The 16,404-nt window shown below is 39.3% G+C and overlaps 1 protein-coding gene across 2 annotated transcripts in view; it reads left to right on the top strand.

Moving 5' to 3' along the window:
• Nucleotides 1-1,409: 1,409 nt before the first annotated feature.
• The window catches only part of slc30a7 (solute carrier family 30 member 7), a 69,869-nt gene continuing 54,874 nt past the window's right edge, over nucleotides 1,410-16,404 (top strand). Inside the window, exons 1-4 of one of the 2 annotated variants that reach the window (XM_072573771.1) lie at nucleotides 1,410-1,582; nucleotides 1,754-1,855; nucleotides 15,072-15,185; nucleotides 16,045-16,132. In XM_072573771.1, the coding sequence (XP_072429872.1) occupies nucleotides 1,503-1,582; nucleotides 1,754-1,855; nucleotides 15,072-15,185; nucleotides 16,045-16,132 (384 nt within the window). In that variant the 5' untranslated portion in view covers nucleotides 1,410-1,502. Of the gene's footprint in view, nucleotides 1,583-1,753; nucleotides 1,856-15,071; nucleotides 15,186-16,044; nucleotides 16,133-16,404 lie in introns of those variants that run through there. The other variant, XM_072573772.1, reaches the window with a different exon arrangement.

The raw sequence follows: 16,404 nt of genomic DNA, 5'->3' as shown, positions 1-16,404 counted from the left end.
AGGGTCTGTTTCTCTGCTGTATGACTCTATGACTCTGTATCCATCAGTTGATTTGTGATGATCTACTTACCTTTCATTATGGCAGACAAGCCACATTTTTACAGTTACTGTCCCTTGTTCTGAACTCAGTCATGTGTGAAATTTGTTTAATTATCTTGTAAATTCAATGGAAGACAATTAAACTGTATAGTTTAACCCTTTTAGCATCATTATCATTCTGCTGAATGTGTACAACACACTTCTCCCCATAGTGTGATACCCAGAACCAAATGCAAAAACTGCTGCATAACTTTTGCTGCTTCTTTGTCAATCGAGATTTTTAAAAATGTGTTAATCTTTTAAACTATTTTCGTGCCTGTCCAGTAGTTTTTAATAACTTTTTTGAGAAGATTTGTAGCTCAGGTTGAGGTTCTGAATGTAAGTTTGCTCACTGAGCTGGAAGGTTCATTTCCAGATGTTTCATCACCATACTAGGTAACATCTTCAGTGGGCCTTGGAGGGAAGCACTACTGATAATTCCTGCTTTCTATTTATATATTTGGGTTTCTTTCAGTTGATAATGTCATTTCCGGCAGGGATGTCATTTCCTGTTCTTTTTCTCAGGGTTTGGTTGATGGGGTCTAGATGTATTTGTTGATAAATTCTATCTTGCAAGTCCAAATTTCTGCTCCTCCACTGTTCCATTTAGATGCTACACTAACCCTTTTTTTTTCGGTGACCTTACACTTCTCAGCAATGGCCACATCTCAGGATTGAATCAGATCAGAAAGCTAATAGTTTAAGCATTTTAACTTATACCTTAAAATCTTGTTATCATTATATTAATTATAAAAATAATCATTATAAATAATTGCAGCATATATATTATAATTTTATCATGACGATGAGCACAGTTTTGATGGTATGCCTTCCATTCATAACATTTTATTCATTTTGACAATTCTGCAGGAAAATCATTTTCTATTGCAGATGTAAGTCTGGCATATTCACCTTTCATAGTGCAAAATTGAAGTCTGAATACCGTCTTTCAAATATTCAAATATTGTGCACATAAAGCCATTCTAAAATAAATTGTTTTTAGTTTGATTGATCCACTATTGTACATTCCATAATGGCAAAAAATGAATTTTAAAACATCAAAACTCTGCATCCTGGGGAAGCATGCCTGGTTGTAACCTTGTGCAATTATATTTCTCCAAAAATGTTAAATCCAACATTGTGAAAAGTGTAATTTCATCCCTATGATGGAGCTGATGGGATACAATGCGCGCCAGAAGTTTAAGTTATGTCAAGGTCATGTCCGCACTACGTTGCTACCCTACTGTAATTACATTCACAAAGTAGGGAATGAATGAAAACACAGCGGCGCTGGATGTTCTACAGCATAGCCGCTACTGTACGGCACTGCGCCTGCGCCCTGGTCACTGTACGGTACTGACCGGAAGTTGCGGCAAGCAGCGAGAGTCAGTGCAGTTGCCGTGGAGCGGCGGCTGTGACCGACCATGTTACCCCTCTCCATAAAGGACGATGAGTACAAGCCGCCTCGACTTAACCTGCTGCGCAAGGTCTCGGGCTGGTTCAGGTATGCGCCGAGGGCGACGGTGGACACGATAAAAGTGATCGGCTTCAGCGGCGGGCCGAGGTGCTCGCCTAGGGCCCGGGGAGCGGGTACCGGGGCAGGGCCGCGCCGCATGAGTCTCTTCCGCTGACACCCTTTCTGTTCCCTCCCTCCCTCCTTCCCTTCTCCTGCCAGGTCCATCCTGTCGGATTCCACGTCCCGGAACCTCTTCTTCTTTCTGATGCTCAATCTGTCCTTCGCTTTCGTCGAGCTGCTGTACGGGATCTGGAGTAACAGGTGAGGCGCCCGGGAGTTTGGGCCCGGCCCTGATGCATTGCCACGTCGCGCTTCCTAGGAGGAAGTGGGGGGAAACACCACTGTACGATGGCAGTTCCCCGCTGGTAGAAATGGAAGTATCACCTCCCCACACCATTCTGACCTGTGCCTGGGCCAGTAATGTCAGAACATAGTATTTGACTTGGGCCTGGTATTTTGATTTGTTTGTGAGATCGTGGTCAGGTGTGAAAGAAATAACTTTGATCTTTTCATGTTTTTGACGGATATTGCAGAGCCTGTAACATTCACGGCTGGTGAAATGTACACAGTCATGGTAGCCTAACTGTCTGTACCAAAGTCCAATAAATTAAATGGTGGTTTTAATCTGTTTTGGTTGAGAGTCAATGAACCCAAGATGCCCCAAACAGCTTGGGTCAAATTAAATATTTTTGAAGGGTGCTCACTATTGTGCTACAAGTAGGGTGGGCTGCCAAGTTGTTGCACACCAAAAATCCTCCACAACAGGGAGACAATGATATTATTTGTGGTATTGGTTTGGAGTATAAATGATTGCTAGGACACCACTCAGACCATTTCTGCTCCTTTAAATGAGGATAATTTATGTTTGCCTTGGTTTAGTAGCTGATCTGAAAGAATGAAGCATTCCTTTTGTGTTCCACTTAGTGTCAGCCTAGCCATCTGATTAAAGTTCTGGAGTTAGGTTGAACCTAATGTCTTAAGGAAAGAATGTTAACAGTTGACCCAAAGCTGCCAGATTATGTCCCCTTCCTTGTTTACTCAGCATATATGTTAATTTAGAAACAGGCCATTGAGCTTAACTAATTCCATCCATATTTAACAACCTGTTCTGATATTCATTAATCAGGTTAGTACAGTCTGATTCTCTGCCTCACCTATAAATGTGTTCCACTGCCCAAAAATTAATTTATTCTCACATCTGTGGATTTCTTTTGTTTAAGCTTTAACTGTTTATTCCTAGCTCCTGGTAACTGTTTGTTCCTATTTACCACAAACGGAATTAAAATTGAATTAGAAAAGCAAAATGTTGTGAATACTAGCATGTTGGAATAATTATGAAAGTAGCTGGAAAGGTTCAGCAGATGTAGTATCTGAGGAGAAAGAGAAACAGTTAATGTTTCAGATTGATCTTTAGTCAGAACATTTGCTGTATTATTACAGTAATTCCTGGTTTGTTAACTAAAGCCATAAGACATGGGTGTAGAAGTAGGCAATTTTGCCCATTGAGTCTGCTCTGGCATTCAGTGAGATCATAGCTAATCTGATGATCCACAATCCCATCAAAAGGTAAGACCTAAGATCAGGAAGAGACCATTCAGCCCATTAGATATGGTCTGCTATTAGGTGAGATCATGATTGATCTAAAAACCTTTATCTTTCCTGCCTTCTCTGTGCATAACCCTTGACAATTTTAACAATTTGTGTATCCTTCTTCAAAGGGATCATTTGACTTGAAGAATTGACTCTTTCTCTCTCCACAGATGCTGTCTGACCTAAGTTTTTCCAGCAGTTCTGATTTTCTCTGATTGCCAGCATCAGTTCTTTGTGCTTTTTTTGTGTACTTGTTTTGAATATACTTAACAACCAGCCCTCTGCATTAAATAATTCCACAGATTCGCTACCTTCAGAGAGAAGAAATTCCTCCTCACCTCCACCTGAAATGGGTGATCCCTTATTCTGAGATTACATCCTCCGATCCTAAACGTTGCTGCGCAGGGAAATGCCCTTTATGCATTTACTTTATGTACTCTAAGAATCTTGTATGTTTCAATAAAGTCACCTCTCATTCTTCAAAACTCCAATGGATACAGGCCAAACATTCTCCACCTGTCCTCCTAACATGGTCCCTCCATACCTGGGGTCAACCTAGTAAACCTGGTCTGGACATCTCCAATGCCAGTCTCTCTTTCCTTGGATGAGGGGCCCAAAACTGTTTAGTGTTGTTTTGCAAGGTCTCTCTACTTTTATATTGTATTCATTTTGAAATAAAGGCCAACATTCCATTTAATGGCTCTATTACTGCTGAACTTCTGTGCTAGCTTTTTTGTGGTTCCTGTCTGAAGACTCAAATCCTTCTGTTCTGTAGAGTTCTGCAGTCTTTTTCTATTTGAATAATGCTCAGCTACTCTTCCTCCTGCCAAAGTGCATAACCTCCTATTTATCTGCGTTATATTTTCTCCACCAAGTTTTTGCCCACTCTCCTAAACTGTCCATATGCCTCTGTGGACTCTGTGCCATCCTCACCACTTCTCTTCCTATGTATGTTTGTGTCATCTACAAACCTGGCTCTAATAATTCACTTTCATTCTCCAAACCATCAGTGTTTATTGTAAATAGTGTAGACCCAGCACTGATCCCTCTGGCACTCCACTAGTTGCATATTACCATCCAGAAAATGCTCCCTGCACCCCCATCCAAAATCTGTCTTCTGAGTTCTCCTATCCGTGCTAATGTCCTACCTCCAACACCTTATCTTATGGGCTCTTATCTCATTAAGTACTGTAATGTGTGTACCTTACCAAATGCCTTCTTAAAATATTATAGCCACTGCTTCCTGTTTATGTATCCTCCTTTTCACCTCAAAGAATTTAAATAAACTTATCAGGCATGATTTTCCATTTGTGAGGCCGTGCTGACTCTGCTTGATCATATTAGGAATTTCCAAATATTCTGTTGTTATCTCCTTTTCAATAGTATCATTTTTCCAGTGACAGATCTTAAGCTAACTGATTAATCAGCAGGTTTCTTTTGGCATTCATGATTCCATGTACAGTTGGCATTCTACTGTGTGCTCTTATTGAAGCCTAAATCCTATTCAGAGTATGGAGCCTAATATTTTCTTTAAACTTTACTCTTGTCATAGAGACATTGTGATAATTGTAGAAGATGTATTGTACATTTAGCTGGAAAAGTAAGACCAACAAAGACAGCATCAGTGGCAAGTTCGTAGATTTTGTTTTGATACAAAGTTTTTAGAACAGCACATTCTGGACTTGACCAGGTTGTATTAGACCTGATATTGTGCCATGAGGTAGGGTTAATTGATAATCTCCTCATGAAAGCACCCCTAGATAGCAATAGCCATTATTATTGAATTTGGTTTGAGGAAAAGACTATTTTTCTAAATTTAAATAAAGGCAATTTTAGGGGCATAAAACCAATCCTGAAGAAGGGTCGCTGGACTCAAAATGTTAACTGCTTTGTTTCTATTGATGTTGCTAGACCTGCTGAATTTTTCTAGTAATTTGTTTTTTGTGTCTTTGATAATATCAGAGTTGGCTGAAGTGAATTGGTGAATCATGTTAGAGTGGGTCAGTAAAGATGCAGTGGCAGACATTTGAGGAGATATTCCTCAAATGTCTGCCAAATGACAACACAGAATAAATAAATCCCAGCAAGTAAGGGACAGAACAGTGATCCGTGGTTAACTAGAAAAGTAAAACTTGAAGCTGAGGCATGTACTGTAGTTGTGCAAGGACAGGTGGCAGGTCAGAAGATTGGACAGTATGTAAAAACTGCGAATTAATCATCAAAAGAATTGAGCTTAACATCAGAGTGTAAGAGAAATGAGAAATATGAAAACAGGTGATTTTAAAATTTTTTTAAAAAAGTTAACAAAGTAACATTGGTCTCATCAGAAACTGCGTGGAGAACTGGTAATGGAAAATAAGAAGACATGGATGAATTAATTGGATATTTTGCATCAATCTTCACTATAGCTGATTCCAGAAACATCCCAGAAGGAGTGAGAAATCAGGGGTGGAGGAACTCCAGAAAATTACAAGCATCAGAGAAGTGGCACTTCTCTGGAACTGCAGGCTGATAAGTGACTGGATCATGATGGATTTCATTGCTGGATCTTAAAATAAATGACTAGTGAATAGTTGATGCATTGGTTTTAATTTTAGTTTTCCAAACTTCCTAGATTTGAGGAATGTCCCATTAGATTGGGAGATAGCAAACTGTTATTCAAAGGAGGAGGGAAACATACAAACAGAACAAATATGAGCAATGTAGATTACTTGTGTCCTTGAGCCTGCTGTGTCATGAGCTAAGATCACAGCTGATCATTTGTTTGTGATTTGCATTTTACACTCCCACCTACTTCTATAACACTTTATTTTTTTCTTAAAAATAAATTCAACAATCCTACCTCTACCGTTTTGAGACAGTGTTTCAAAAGTTTCACAACCCTCTAAGGTAAAACAAAAACCGAAAAGGTGATCTCTAATTTTAAAACCATATTCTCTAATTCTTGTCAAGACCATTCAGGATCTTCTAAACTAAACCTATCCTCATAAGGAAACCCACTTGTTTAAAGTATAAATTGAGCAAACCTCCTCTAACCTGCCAATTAGATCCTTCCTTAAATAAGGAGATCAAATCTGTACACAGTATTCAAGATATCATCTCAACAATGCCCTGTGTATTGAACCATGACATTTCTTTACTTCTGTTCAGTTTCTCTTGTAATAAAGAATAGTATCTCATTAGTCACCTTGATGTCCTGCACCTGCATGCTAACCTCTTGAGGCTCATGCTCTCAAACAGTTCAATTCCTCTACATCACAGATTTCCACAGTCATTTTTTTGTTGAAATAGTACTCTACCTTGTTTTTCTTCCTGTTAAAGGCAACAATTCACCTTTACCCCCCATTATTCCATATGCTAGAATTTGCACATTTTTGCAACTGTATCTATATCTCTCTGCAACTTCCTTGTCTATTTATGATACTCTATCATACCTATCTTGATGTTATTTGTGAATTTAACTGCCGTGCTTTTGCTCTGCTCATCCGAGTCATTAATGTGAATTGTAAAATGTTTAGGCCTGAGCACAGTTCCTTATGGGACTCCACTTGTCAACCACATTGCTGTGTGTCTAGAGCCATATCTATGGCAGAGCAATAAGGATGTCACATTTCCCTTCCTAAGGACATTACTGAACCAACTGGTTTTTAACTATCAATGATAGTAGTCATGGTCACCATCACTGAGACTATCTTTATATTCCAGATTTTATTCATTGGCTTTAAATCCTTCCAGCTGCATGTTGCTATGAAGCCTTGCTGTGACATAAAAACAAAGTGCATCAAAATTCATCAGGTCTGACAGAATTTGTGGAGAGAGAGAAAAAGTCCAGAACTGAAGGGGAGTCATAGACAATAGGTGCAGGAGTAGGCCATTCTGCCCTTTGAGCCAGCACCACCATTCATTATGATCAGGGCTGATCATCCTCAATCAATATCCTGTTCCTGCCTTATCCCCATAACCCTTGATTCCACTATCCTTAAGAACTCTATCCAACTCTTTCTTGAAAGTATCCGGACACTTGGCCTCCACAGCCTTCTGGGCAGAGCATTCCACACATCCACCACTCTCTGGGTGAAGACGTTTCTCCTCAACTCTGTTCTAAGTGGCCTACCCCTTATTTTTAAATTGTGTTCTCTGGTTCGGGACTCACCCATCAGCGGAAACATGCTTCCTGCCTCCAGAGTGTCCAATCCTTTAATAATCTTATACGTCTCAATCAGATCCCCTCTCAGCCTTCTAAACTCAAGGGTATACAAGCCCAGTCGCTCCAAACTTTCAACGTAAGATAGTCCCGCCATTCGGGAATTGACCTCATGAACCTACGCTGCACTCCCTCAATAGCCAGAATGTCTTTCCTCAAATTTGGAGACCAAAACTGCACACTGTATTCCAGGTGCAGTCTCACCAGGGCCCTGTACATCTGCAGAAGAACCTCTTTGCTTCTGTACTCAATTCCTCTTGTTATGGAGGCCATCATGGTATTCGCTTTCTTCACTGCCTGCTGTACCTGCATGCTTGCTTTCATTGACTGATGTACAAGAACACCTAGATCTCGTTGTACTGCCCCTTTACCTAACTTGACTCCATTTAGGTAGTAGTTGAAAAGTGTGGTACTGGAAAAGCGCAGCAGGCCAGGCAGCATCCAAGGAGCAGGAGAATCGGCGTTTCGGGCATAAGCCCTTCTTCAGGAATGAGGCTGATGTGCCAAGCGGGCTGAGATAAAAGGTGGGGGGGGGCAGAATTTGGGGGAGGGGTGCTGGGAATACACCCCCCACCTCCCCGCACTTTTTATCTCAGCCCACGTGGCACACCAGCCTCATCCCTGAAGAAGGGCTTATGCCCGAAACGTCGATTCGTCTGCTCCTCGGATGCTGCCTGCCCTGCTGCGCTTTTCCAGCACCACACTTTTCAACCCTGGTCTCCAGCACCTGCAGTCCTCACTTTCTCCATTTAGGTAATAATGTGCCTTCCTGTTCTTGCCATCAAAGTGGATAAGCACACATTTATCCACATTAAACTACATCTGCCATGCATCTGTCCACTCACCTAGCCTGTCCATGTCACCCTGTAATCTCCTAACATTCTCCTCACATTTCACCCTGCCACCCAGCTTTGTATTATCAGCAAATTTGCTAATATTACTTTTAATACCATCCATCTATATCATTAATGTATATTGTAAAAAGCTGCGGTCCCAGCACTGATCCCTGTGGTACCCCACTGGTCACCGCCTGTCATTCCAAAAGGGAGCCATTTATCACTACTTTGTTTCCTGGCAGCCAACTAATTTTGGATTTGAGATGCCACCTCTATTTTTCTCTCTCGGGGCAGAGGTTTAAGCTGTATCTTCTTACTTCACAGTCCAGTGTGGGGCGCTTATAAGACTGCTATACGTGTCACTGCGCAGCATTTCTTGCAGTAGCTCAAGTGGTTGTGGGATAAGTGGACCTACCACCAAGTTGAGGGAGGATTTGGCTGCACGCAGCTCCTTCTCTGACACTTGTTTTTCCACCTTGCACTGACAGAATGCAGGAAACTATAGATTCTGCAGATTCACTACCCTCTGAGAGGAAAATTTTCAGCCTCATCTTTGTCTTAAACAGGTGACGACTCATCCTGAGGTTGTATTCTCTGGCCCTAGACTCTCAAGAAAGGAAATCAGCCATGTTAGTTGCATGTAATAATCTTGTATGATAGAATAAGGTGTTGTCACCTTTAAGAAAATTCTTGCATAGCCAGGATCAATCTCGTGAACCTTCTCTGCAATGTCTCCAAAGCCAGTATATCTATCTTAAGGAAACCAAAACTGGCAGAAGGCACGATTGTCAAATTTGTTGATGACACAAAGATACTTAGCCTTATGTTATCTCATAACTTATTTGTCTATGAACAGATATAGATTGAGTACTCAAAAACCTGGCAAATGATTAAAATGGGGGAAGGTGTAAAATTGACTTTTAGCAGGAAGAATAAAGAAGCACATTGAAGTCAGGCGAATTTGCAGAGTTCCTGAGATGTAAAGGATCTTGGTGGCCTAGTGCATGAATCACTATCTGCTAGTATACTGATGCAGCAAGTAATAAGAGATCTATTCTTCTCCTGTCAAAGGAGTCAAATATAAAAGACTGGAAGGTGATGCGTCACTTACATATGGTGCTGGTGAGACCACATCTGGAGTACAGTGCACTGAATTGGCCAGCTTACTTTCAGAAGGATGTAAATGCATTGGAAGCATTTCAGTGAAGGTTTTCCAGACCAGTGCTTGTGACAGGCAGGTTGTATTATGAGAAGTTGAACAGGCTAGGCTTCTATGCACTGGAATTTAGAAGAACAAGAGACAATTTGGTTGAAACTTTTATATTAAATACTTCTTGATAATTCCATGTTCTTATAAATCAATAAGCATTGGTCTCTGTGGAATTGTGCCGGAAGTTTCTCTGCTCCTCCACAGAACTGAACACATTTTAGCTTATGAAACACTTGTTTTTGGAAAACTTACAATTTAAAAGCTTCATTGTGGATGTAAAAAGTTTAGAATTTTTAGGTGTTACCCTTTATCTCCTTTCAGTTCTCCCTCTACCCCTACCCCAAGTCTGGAGAAATTGGATCCTCCCTGGGGTCGGATTTTGCAGGCGCTGGGTGACCTCTACTAACTCGGGTGCAGTCATTATTTTTGCACCAATCTTGACCTTCAAAACTTAATCCATTTTTAGCTGATTTAGCGAATCTATTCACAAAGCTCTGTATACTGATTTAGTTGAGATTGTGCAGTTCAGTAGCCATTATACAGCAAATGTGTGTCCTGGCTGTTGTGATTAATTTTTTAAAAATCATTTGCAGGATAAGGGCATGGCTGGCTAGGCCAGCATTTATTGCCCATCTGTAGTTGCCCAGAGGACACTAAATGTCAGCCACATTTCTATAGGTCAAGAGTCACATGGAGACCAGACCAGGTAGGGATGGCTTCCTTCTCTAAAGGACATCAGTAAACCAGATGGGTTTTTCCAGTTATCAACAATTCGACTGTTAATTCCAGAATTATTCTGGAATTCCAGATGCTTTTTCCAACTGATTTCAAATATTACCGTGTACCATGGTGGGATTGGGACTCTGGGCCCCAGGATATTTATTCGGGTCTTTGGATTAATAGTCTAGTGATAAGACCAGTATATCATCACCTCCTGTCTAATTGACCTTGTATTAAGTCTGTTGAGGTATGTTGAGTTTTCATCAACCATTTGTCAGGAACAGTAGGAGAGTGCTTACATCTAAGGGAATCCTGGTGCCAAATCCAAATGGAATAGGAATTTTACTGATGTGTACGTGCAATCTGGACCTCCGTGGCAAAACCAGCATTTATTACATCGATACCTTTTCAAAGAAAATCTTTCTCTGAGGCACCTTCTTGAACAATCTTGAGTAACCATGAATACTAAATATTTTATTTTCAAAAGATTTTCTTGCAAATTTGTTTCTCATAAACTGCAAATCAATCTTCCTTATGTATGAAATCATTTATTCATTAATTTTAAAGGCACTTCAGTGCTTTTGTGCAGTTTGCTGTTTGCGATTAAAGGGATTTCATTGCAGTGGTTCTATAACTGGCTTCATAAATAAAAGATGAATTAGATAACTGCTATTTTAAAACAAAAAAAAATTATTTCTGTAGCACCTTTGTGAAGACTTAGAGCATAGACAGATTACAGTTTGGTGTAACTAGGCAGGTAGTGAGCAGCCAGTGCAGAAGTCCCCAGAACTCCCACGCAGAAAATAGTTTTCTGTTCTGGTAAATGGCTTTTTGTGTGATTGACATGATAGAATGAATGAGGCTAGATGGAAGGAAAGAATTGGAAGGATATGAAGGTATTGAGTTGTGATGGAGGTTGAAATCACTGAGGGGGTGGAGGACATGATTGAGGAAAGTGTTGGTATCTTTCATTCTTTCTGTTGAAAGATCAAGACATGAAATGTCAACTAATTATTTCACTCCACAGATGCTGCCTGACCTGTTGAGTATGTCCATCATTTTCAGCATCTGCATTAATTTGCTTTTATGTGAATGAAGATATCTCACTGATAAATTTGGCCTGCTGCTCAAGTGGGTGACAGGAAATTAAAATGAGGTGAGAGTGCAGAACAAGGTGAGATGTAAGAGAGTAAAGGTGAAAGGGACAAACCAAAGTCAAATTTAACGATGACGGCTTCAGACCAGTAAATGGTTTAGGTCAGGAAAATGCTGGAAAATGCAGCTGTTCAAGAGAGCTTCATGAATGAGGAAGCCATCATCATCATCATCTCAAAGTTTCTGTCAAGGCCCTGATGTTGGTACAGTTGTTCATAGGGAATTTGTAGATGCTAACTGCCTTGTTCACAAAATAGTCAATCAGGCAGACTCAGAGTGGTATGATGAAAGATAACTGTTGTGTGAATCAGTGTTGGCAAGCGTGTGCAGGGGTAGGAAGGATGTAAGTGTAATGGGTGGGGATGAAGAGAAGAATAGGCTGTTGGGTTGCTGCTCATAGGAAGGCAGTAAGGGGAGCTTTCATGTATACTTCAGATGTTAGAAGCATGGAAGTTCGTTGCAGGCGTATTCAAGAAGGGCAACCAACTAGAGGCAGCAACATGAGTTTACAAAATAGATTTGCATCTGTTTGGGCCTTTCATGACATTCAATTAAATGGGATAAATTGTAGAAGTTGGGCTGGTTGTCCTTCAAAAAGTGAAGGTGAGAATATGTTTAATATATTCAAAATCATGCAGAGTCCAGATGGAATAAGTAGGTGGAAACTGCTCCCATTGACAGAAGGGTTAAGAACAGGAAGATTCTGATTTTACATAATCTGATTGACGAATGAAGTAACTTTTTCATGAGGGACAGACCTTTTTATGTGCCAAGTGATTTGAACCTGGAATGTTTTGCCTGAGGATATGGTGAAGGTTGTTTCAATCATGGATTTCAAAGGGGATTGCACAATCCTCTGAAAATAAATTTGGAAGTTATTTGGGTAAAGCTAAACTCGCAAAGAGCCAGTCCTTATGGTCGTCTTCTGTGCTATACTTCCAGAACATCGAAATAGGATTTTAAAAATTCTTGAGTCTTTTCTGACATTCAGTCAGATCCTGACTGATCTATATCACTTTCTTAACATGGGTGAGAAAAGGAGTATATATGAAAAAAGAACATGAAAATTGACCCTGGTTTGCTCTGCCATTCAATAAGATCGTGACTGATCTGATTGTAAACTCAAATCCACGTTTCTGCCTACCCTGATAACCTTTCCCTCCATTGTTTAATAGGAATGTATCTTCCTCTATCATTTCTTTTTTAAAAAAATCAAGGATTCTGCTTCCACCACCTTTTACAAGGAGAGTTGCAAAAACTCTCAATCCTCACATTTTAAATGACTGACCTATGATTCTTTAACAGTGACTTGTAGTTCTTGATTCTCCAATAAGAGGAAACATCCTCTCCACATCTAGCCTGTCAAGGCCCTCTTGTTTCAGTCAAGTCGCCCTACACTCATAAACCCCAGTGCTTCCAAGCCTAATCTTTTGTCATAAGACCACACTTTCGTTTTCACTATTAGTCTAACAAAACTTCTATGAAGACTTCCAATGTATTTATATCTTCCCTTTAAACAAGATGGCCAATAAATCTTTCCTGCATCTGGAGTAGTACTCCAGTTATGGTGCAACAGGTATCCTCTTGACTATAGAACATAACCTTGCTTGTTTTCATTGTGAATGAATGGTAATATTTCAATTAGATTTCCTAATTACTTCCTGTATCTGCATGCTAACCTTTTGTGATTCTTTCACTTGGACACCCAGCCCTCTCTGTATCTTTGACTTCTGCAATCTTTTGCCATTGAGATGATATCCTTTTTTTTATGCTTGCTATCAAGATGGGCCGTTTCAAATTTTCCTATATTTTACTCCATTTACCAGATGTTTGTCCATTCACTTAACCTATCTATACCATTTTGCAGCCTCAAGTCGTCTTCACAAGTTACTTTCCTACTTATTCATGTGCTCTTCAGCAAATTTGACAATCATAGCTTCTGTCCCTTCATTTTAGTCATGTCAGAAATTGTAAGCAGTTGATCATTACTGATCTTTGTGGCATACCACTTATTATATTCTGCTAAAAACTTGTTTATAAAAAATTTGTGCCTACTCTGCCTTCTGTTAGTCAGCCAATCCTTTATCTATGTTAATATACTCCACCATTTTCCATTTTTTTGAGACAAATGTCTTCAGGAAATCTAAGTACAGTAAATCAACTTTATTCACAGCACCTGTTACTTCCTCAAATAACTCTAATAGATTCATTAAACATGATTTTCCTTTCACAGAACCAATGTCGATTATCTCATTATCTTGAATCTAAGTGCCTTGCTTCAACCTCTTTAGTAATAGCTTTTCACTTTTTTTTCATATGACAAATGTTAAGTTGTTTCAAGTAAGTCTGTTGTTTCCACTTTGGATGATATTCAGAAGGGAAGAGAGACCATCTAATGAGGCCTACTCTGAATCTAGGGACCTTTGGAAAATTACATCACTTATCTCACTAGCCATTTCTTTTTTTTTGAACACCCTAAGATGCAGTTCATCAGAGCTCAGACACTGGTCAGTTTACAGCTCCAATAACTTACTTCGTATCACTTCTCTGGTGACTGATTTTCCTGAGTTTCTTTCTCCATTCCATTTCCTGATTTCTAGCTGCTTTAGAGATGTTCCTTGTATCATCTGTAGTAAAGACTGATCGAGGAAACTTTTCATTTCACCTGTCATCTCCTTGTTTTCCATTATCGATTCTCCAGACTCTCTCTATAGGGGATACAATCACTTTATTCATTCTTTCCTGTTTAAGATATTTATAGAAATTCTTTTTTTAATATTTCTAGCTAACTTTCTTTTGTACTCTAATTTTGCAGTCATTTGCTTTTTAAAATATACTATGTCCAACCTTCAGACTTGCCACCTGTCTTTGCACAATTGAAAACCTTTTGTTTTTCAGTTTGATACTATCTTTAACCTTTCTAATTAATCACTATGGTGGGTCTATCAAATCATTTTAGCCAGCTTTGCTTTCATACTCTAAAAATTGCATTTATTTCAATTTAGAAAAATTATCCTAGACTGTCTCTCTCTCGCGCCCCCGCAACCCGAGGGTCATCTTTACTGTGACATTAAAGCTATCTCATTGCACAGTTCCAGATCTAGCATAGATTTCGTCAGCTCTAGAGCCTGCTATTCTCAGAAATTATCCTAAAATCATCCTGTGAACTCCTCATTTTGACTACCTTTTGCCCATCTGAATTTACCAGTCTATGTGTAGATTAATGCCTTGCCTTCCTAAATAGGCTGCCATTATTTCTTCCTTTACACTCCACCCCACCAACAATTGAGTCTTGCTTTTGTTGCTTTTCCATCCACACCCTGATCTGTTTCTATATCCTGGTTTCCTCAACTTGGGTCACCCCACTACTGTGTTAATATCATAATTAACAAACACAGCCATCTCCACACTTGCCTTACTTTCTGGCCTTCTGAAATGTCCGGTACTGTTTAAGATTCAGGTCTCAGTCCATTTCATCTTGCAGCCATGTCTCTGTAATGACTACCTCATTGTATTAATTTGCATGTGGCTCAAGTAATGCAAAGGTTATGATCTTTAATGCTCTATTCATTTGGTGTTTCACTCGTTGACAATGTAGAACCTTTTCTTTTCTCTGCCTATGTTGGTGGTAGCTACATATAGTCTGGTCCATTACAGTCTGAAGAGTGACTTGAGATTCATCATAGGACTCAAATAGAATTGTATCATGTTATCTCTGGAGTTTTGTTGGAAATGTGTTCACTTTGATCTATTGTGTTTTAGTTTAGGTCTCATTTCAGACTCATTCCACATGTTCTTCGACTGTACTGCCCTTCTGGCTGGACTAGCAGCATCTGTGATCTCCAAGTGGCGGTCAAATGATACCTTTTCCTATGGGTAAGAGCATGAGGGCTTAATGATGTTTAATTAGCTAGTGGTTTTTTTATGACAATCAAGTCCCCTCCTTTCTTTGCAAGTGTTGACATGGTTTTGGGACAACTACTATCTGTCTTAGACTGAACTACAAACTATATTAAAGTTTGCTTTAATTGTGAATAAATTTTCAGCTCTACTGTTATTTATCTGCAAAAGCCATAGATCTGTATGTTGTTTTATTTCTGTCTAAAGTAAAATTTATTCTCCCCCCCCCCACTTCACTGATCCCATCTTCAGAGATGTTGATGTTGCCTTTCCTCCTCAAAAATAATTTTTCATGTTTCTCTTTTTGCCAAAATGCTGTAATAATGTATTCCACTTGGTGAATGCATGTCTACAGTTGAAGATTCCATTCTGACAATAGCTTCTCTCTGATTATTTCAATGTTTCTTACTGAAAAACATTTGGGTTCTATGGATATCACAGATGAGAAAATTTGGAGTCTTTTTTTTTGTAGCAAAGCACAATTTTGCATGGAATTTTAACCTGATGCCACTATCAACAAAATGCATCCAAATTGGGGATGGAGAAATGACTAAATTTTGTAGACAAACCAGAAACATGCTACGAGAAATTAATATGCAGCTTGGAGTGTATGTAATATTGCTATGATTTGAGGTAAGTAATGTGTAGACAACACCGATGAATTACAAAATTGTGCAAGTCCCAATGTGCTATTAGAGGAAAGGCATCATCATTAACACTCTGGTTATGTTGAACAATTTGTTTATCAATTTTGAAGAAACCAGTTGTTCTTGATCGTGAGGTAACGATGCTGCTACTATTCCTTCATATTGCATTTTGTTTCCTTTTGGCGCAGATATGTACGAGCAGAAGTTTTGGCTGGATTTGTAAATGGATTATTTCTGATCTTCACAGCCTTTTTCATTTTCTCAGAAGGAATAGAGGTTAGTTGGTGAAAGACATTATGACTATATGTCAGCTGTAGAATTTCATGTTAGAACATTCCCTTCGGTTCTTGAAAGAATGATATTTATAGTCAAATCTTAATTTTAATGGAAGATCGGGCAAATGGTAGATATGGCACTGGAAAAGCATTTTAGTGATCATGTCCTTAAATCAATAAAATTTGAATTAATTATGGATAAGGAAATGAAGGTTCTGAATTGGGGTAAAACTGGTTTTAATAAGACAGGATCTGGTAGAAATGGACTGAGAG

The sequence above is a fragment of the Chiloscyllium punctatum genome, chromosome 7, assembly GCF_047496795.1.
Source record: "Chiloscyllium punctatum isolate Juve2018m chromosome 7, sChiPun1.3, whole genome shotgun sequence".
In the NCBI taxonomy this organism is placed as follows: Eukaryota; Metazoa; Chordata; class Chondrichthyes; order Orectolobiformes; family Hemiscylliidae; genus Chiloscyllium; species Chiloscyllium punctatum.
The sequence above is the reverse complement of the archived record's forward strand: the minus strand, read 5'-3'. Positions and strand labels throughout refer to the sequence as shown.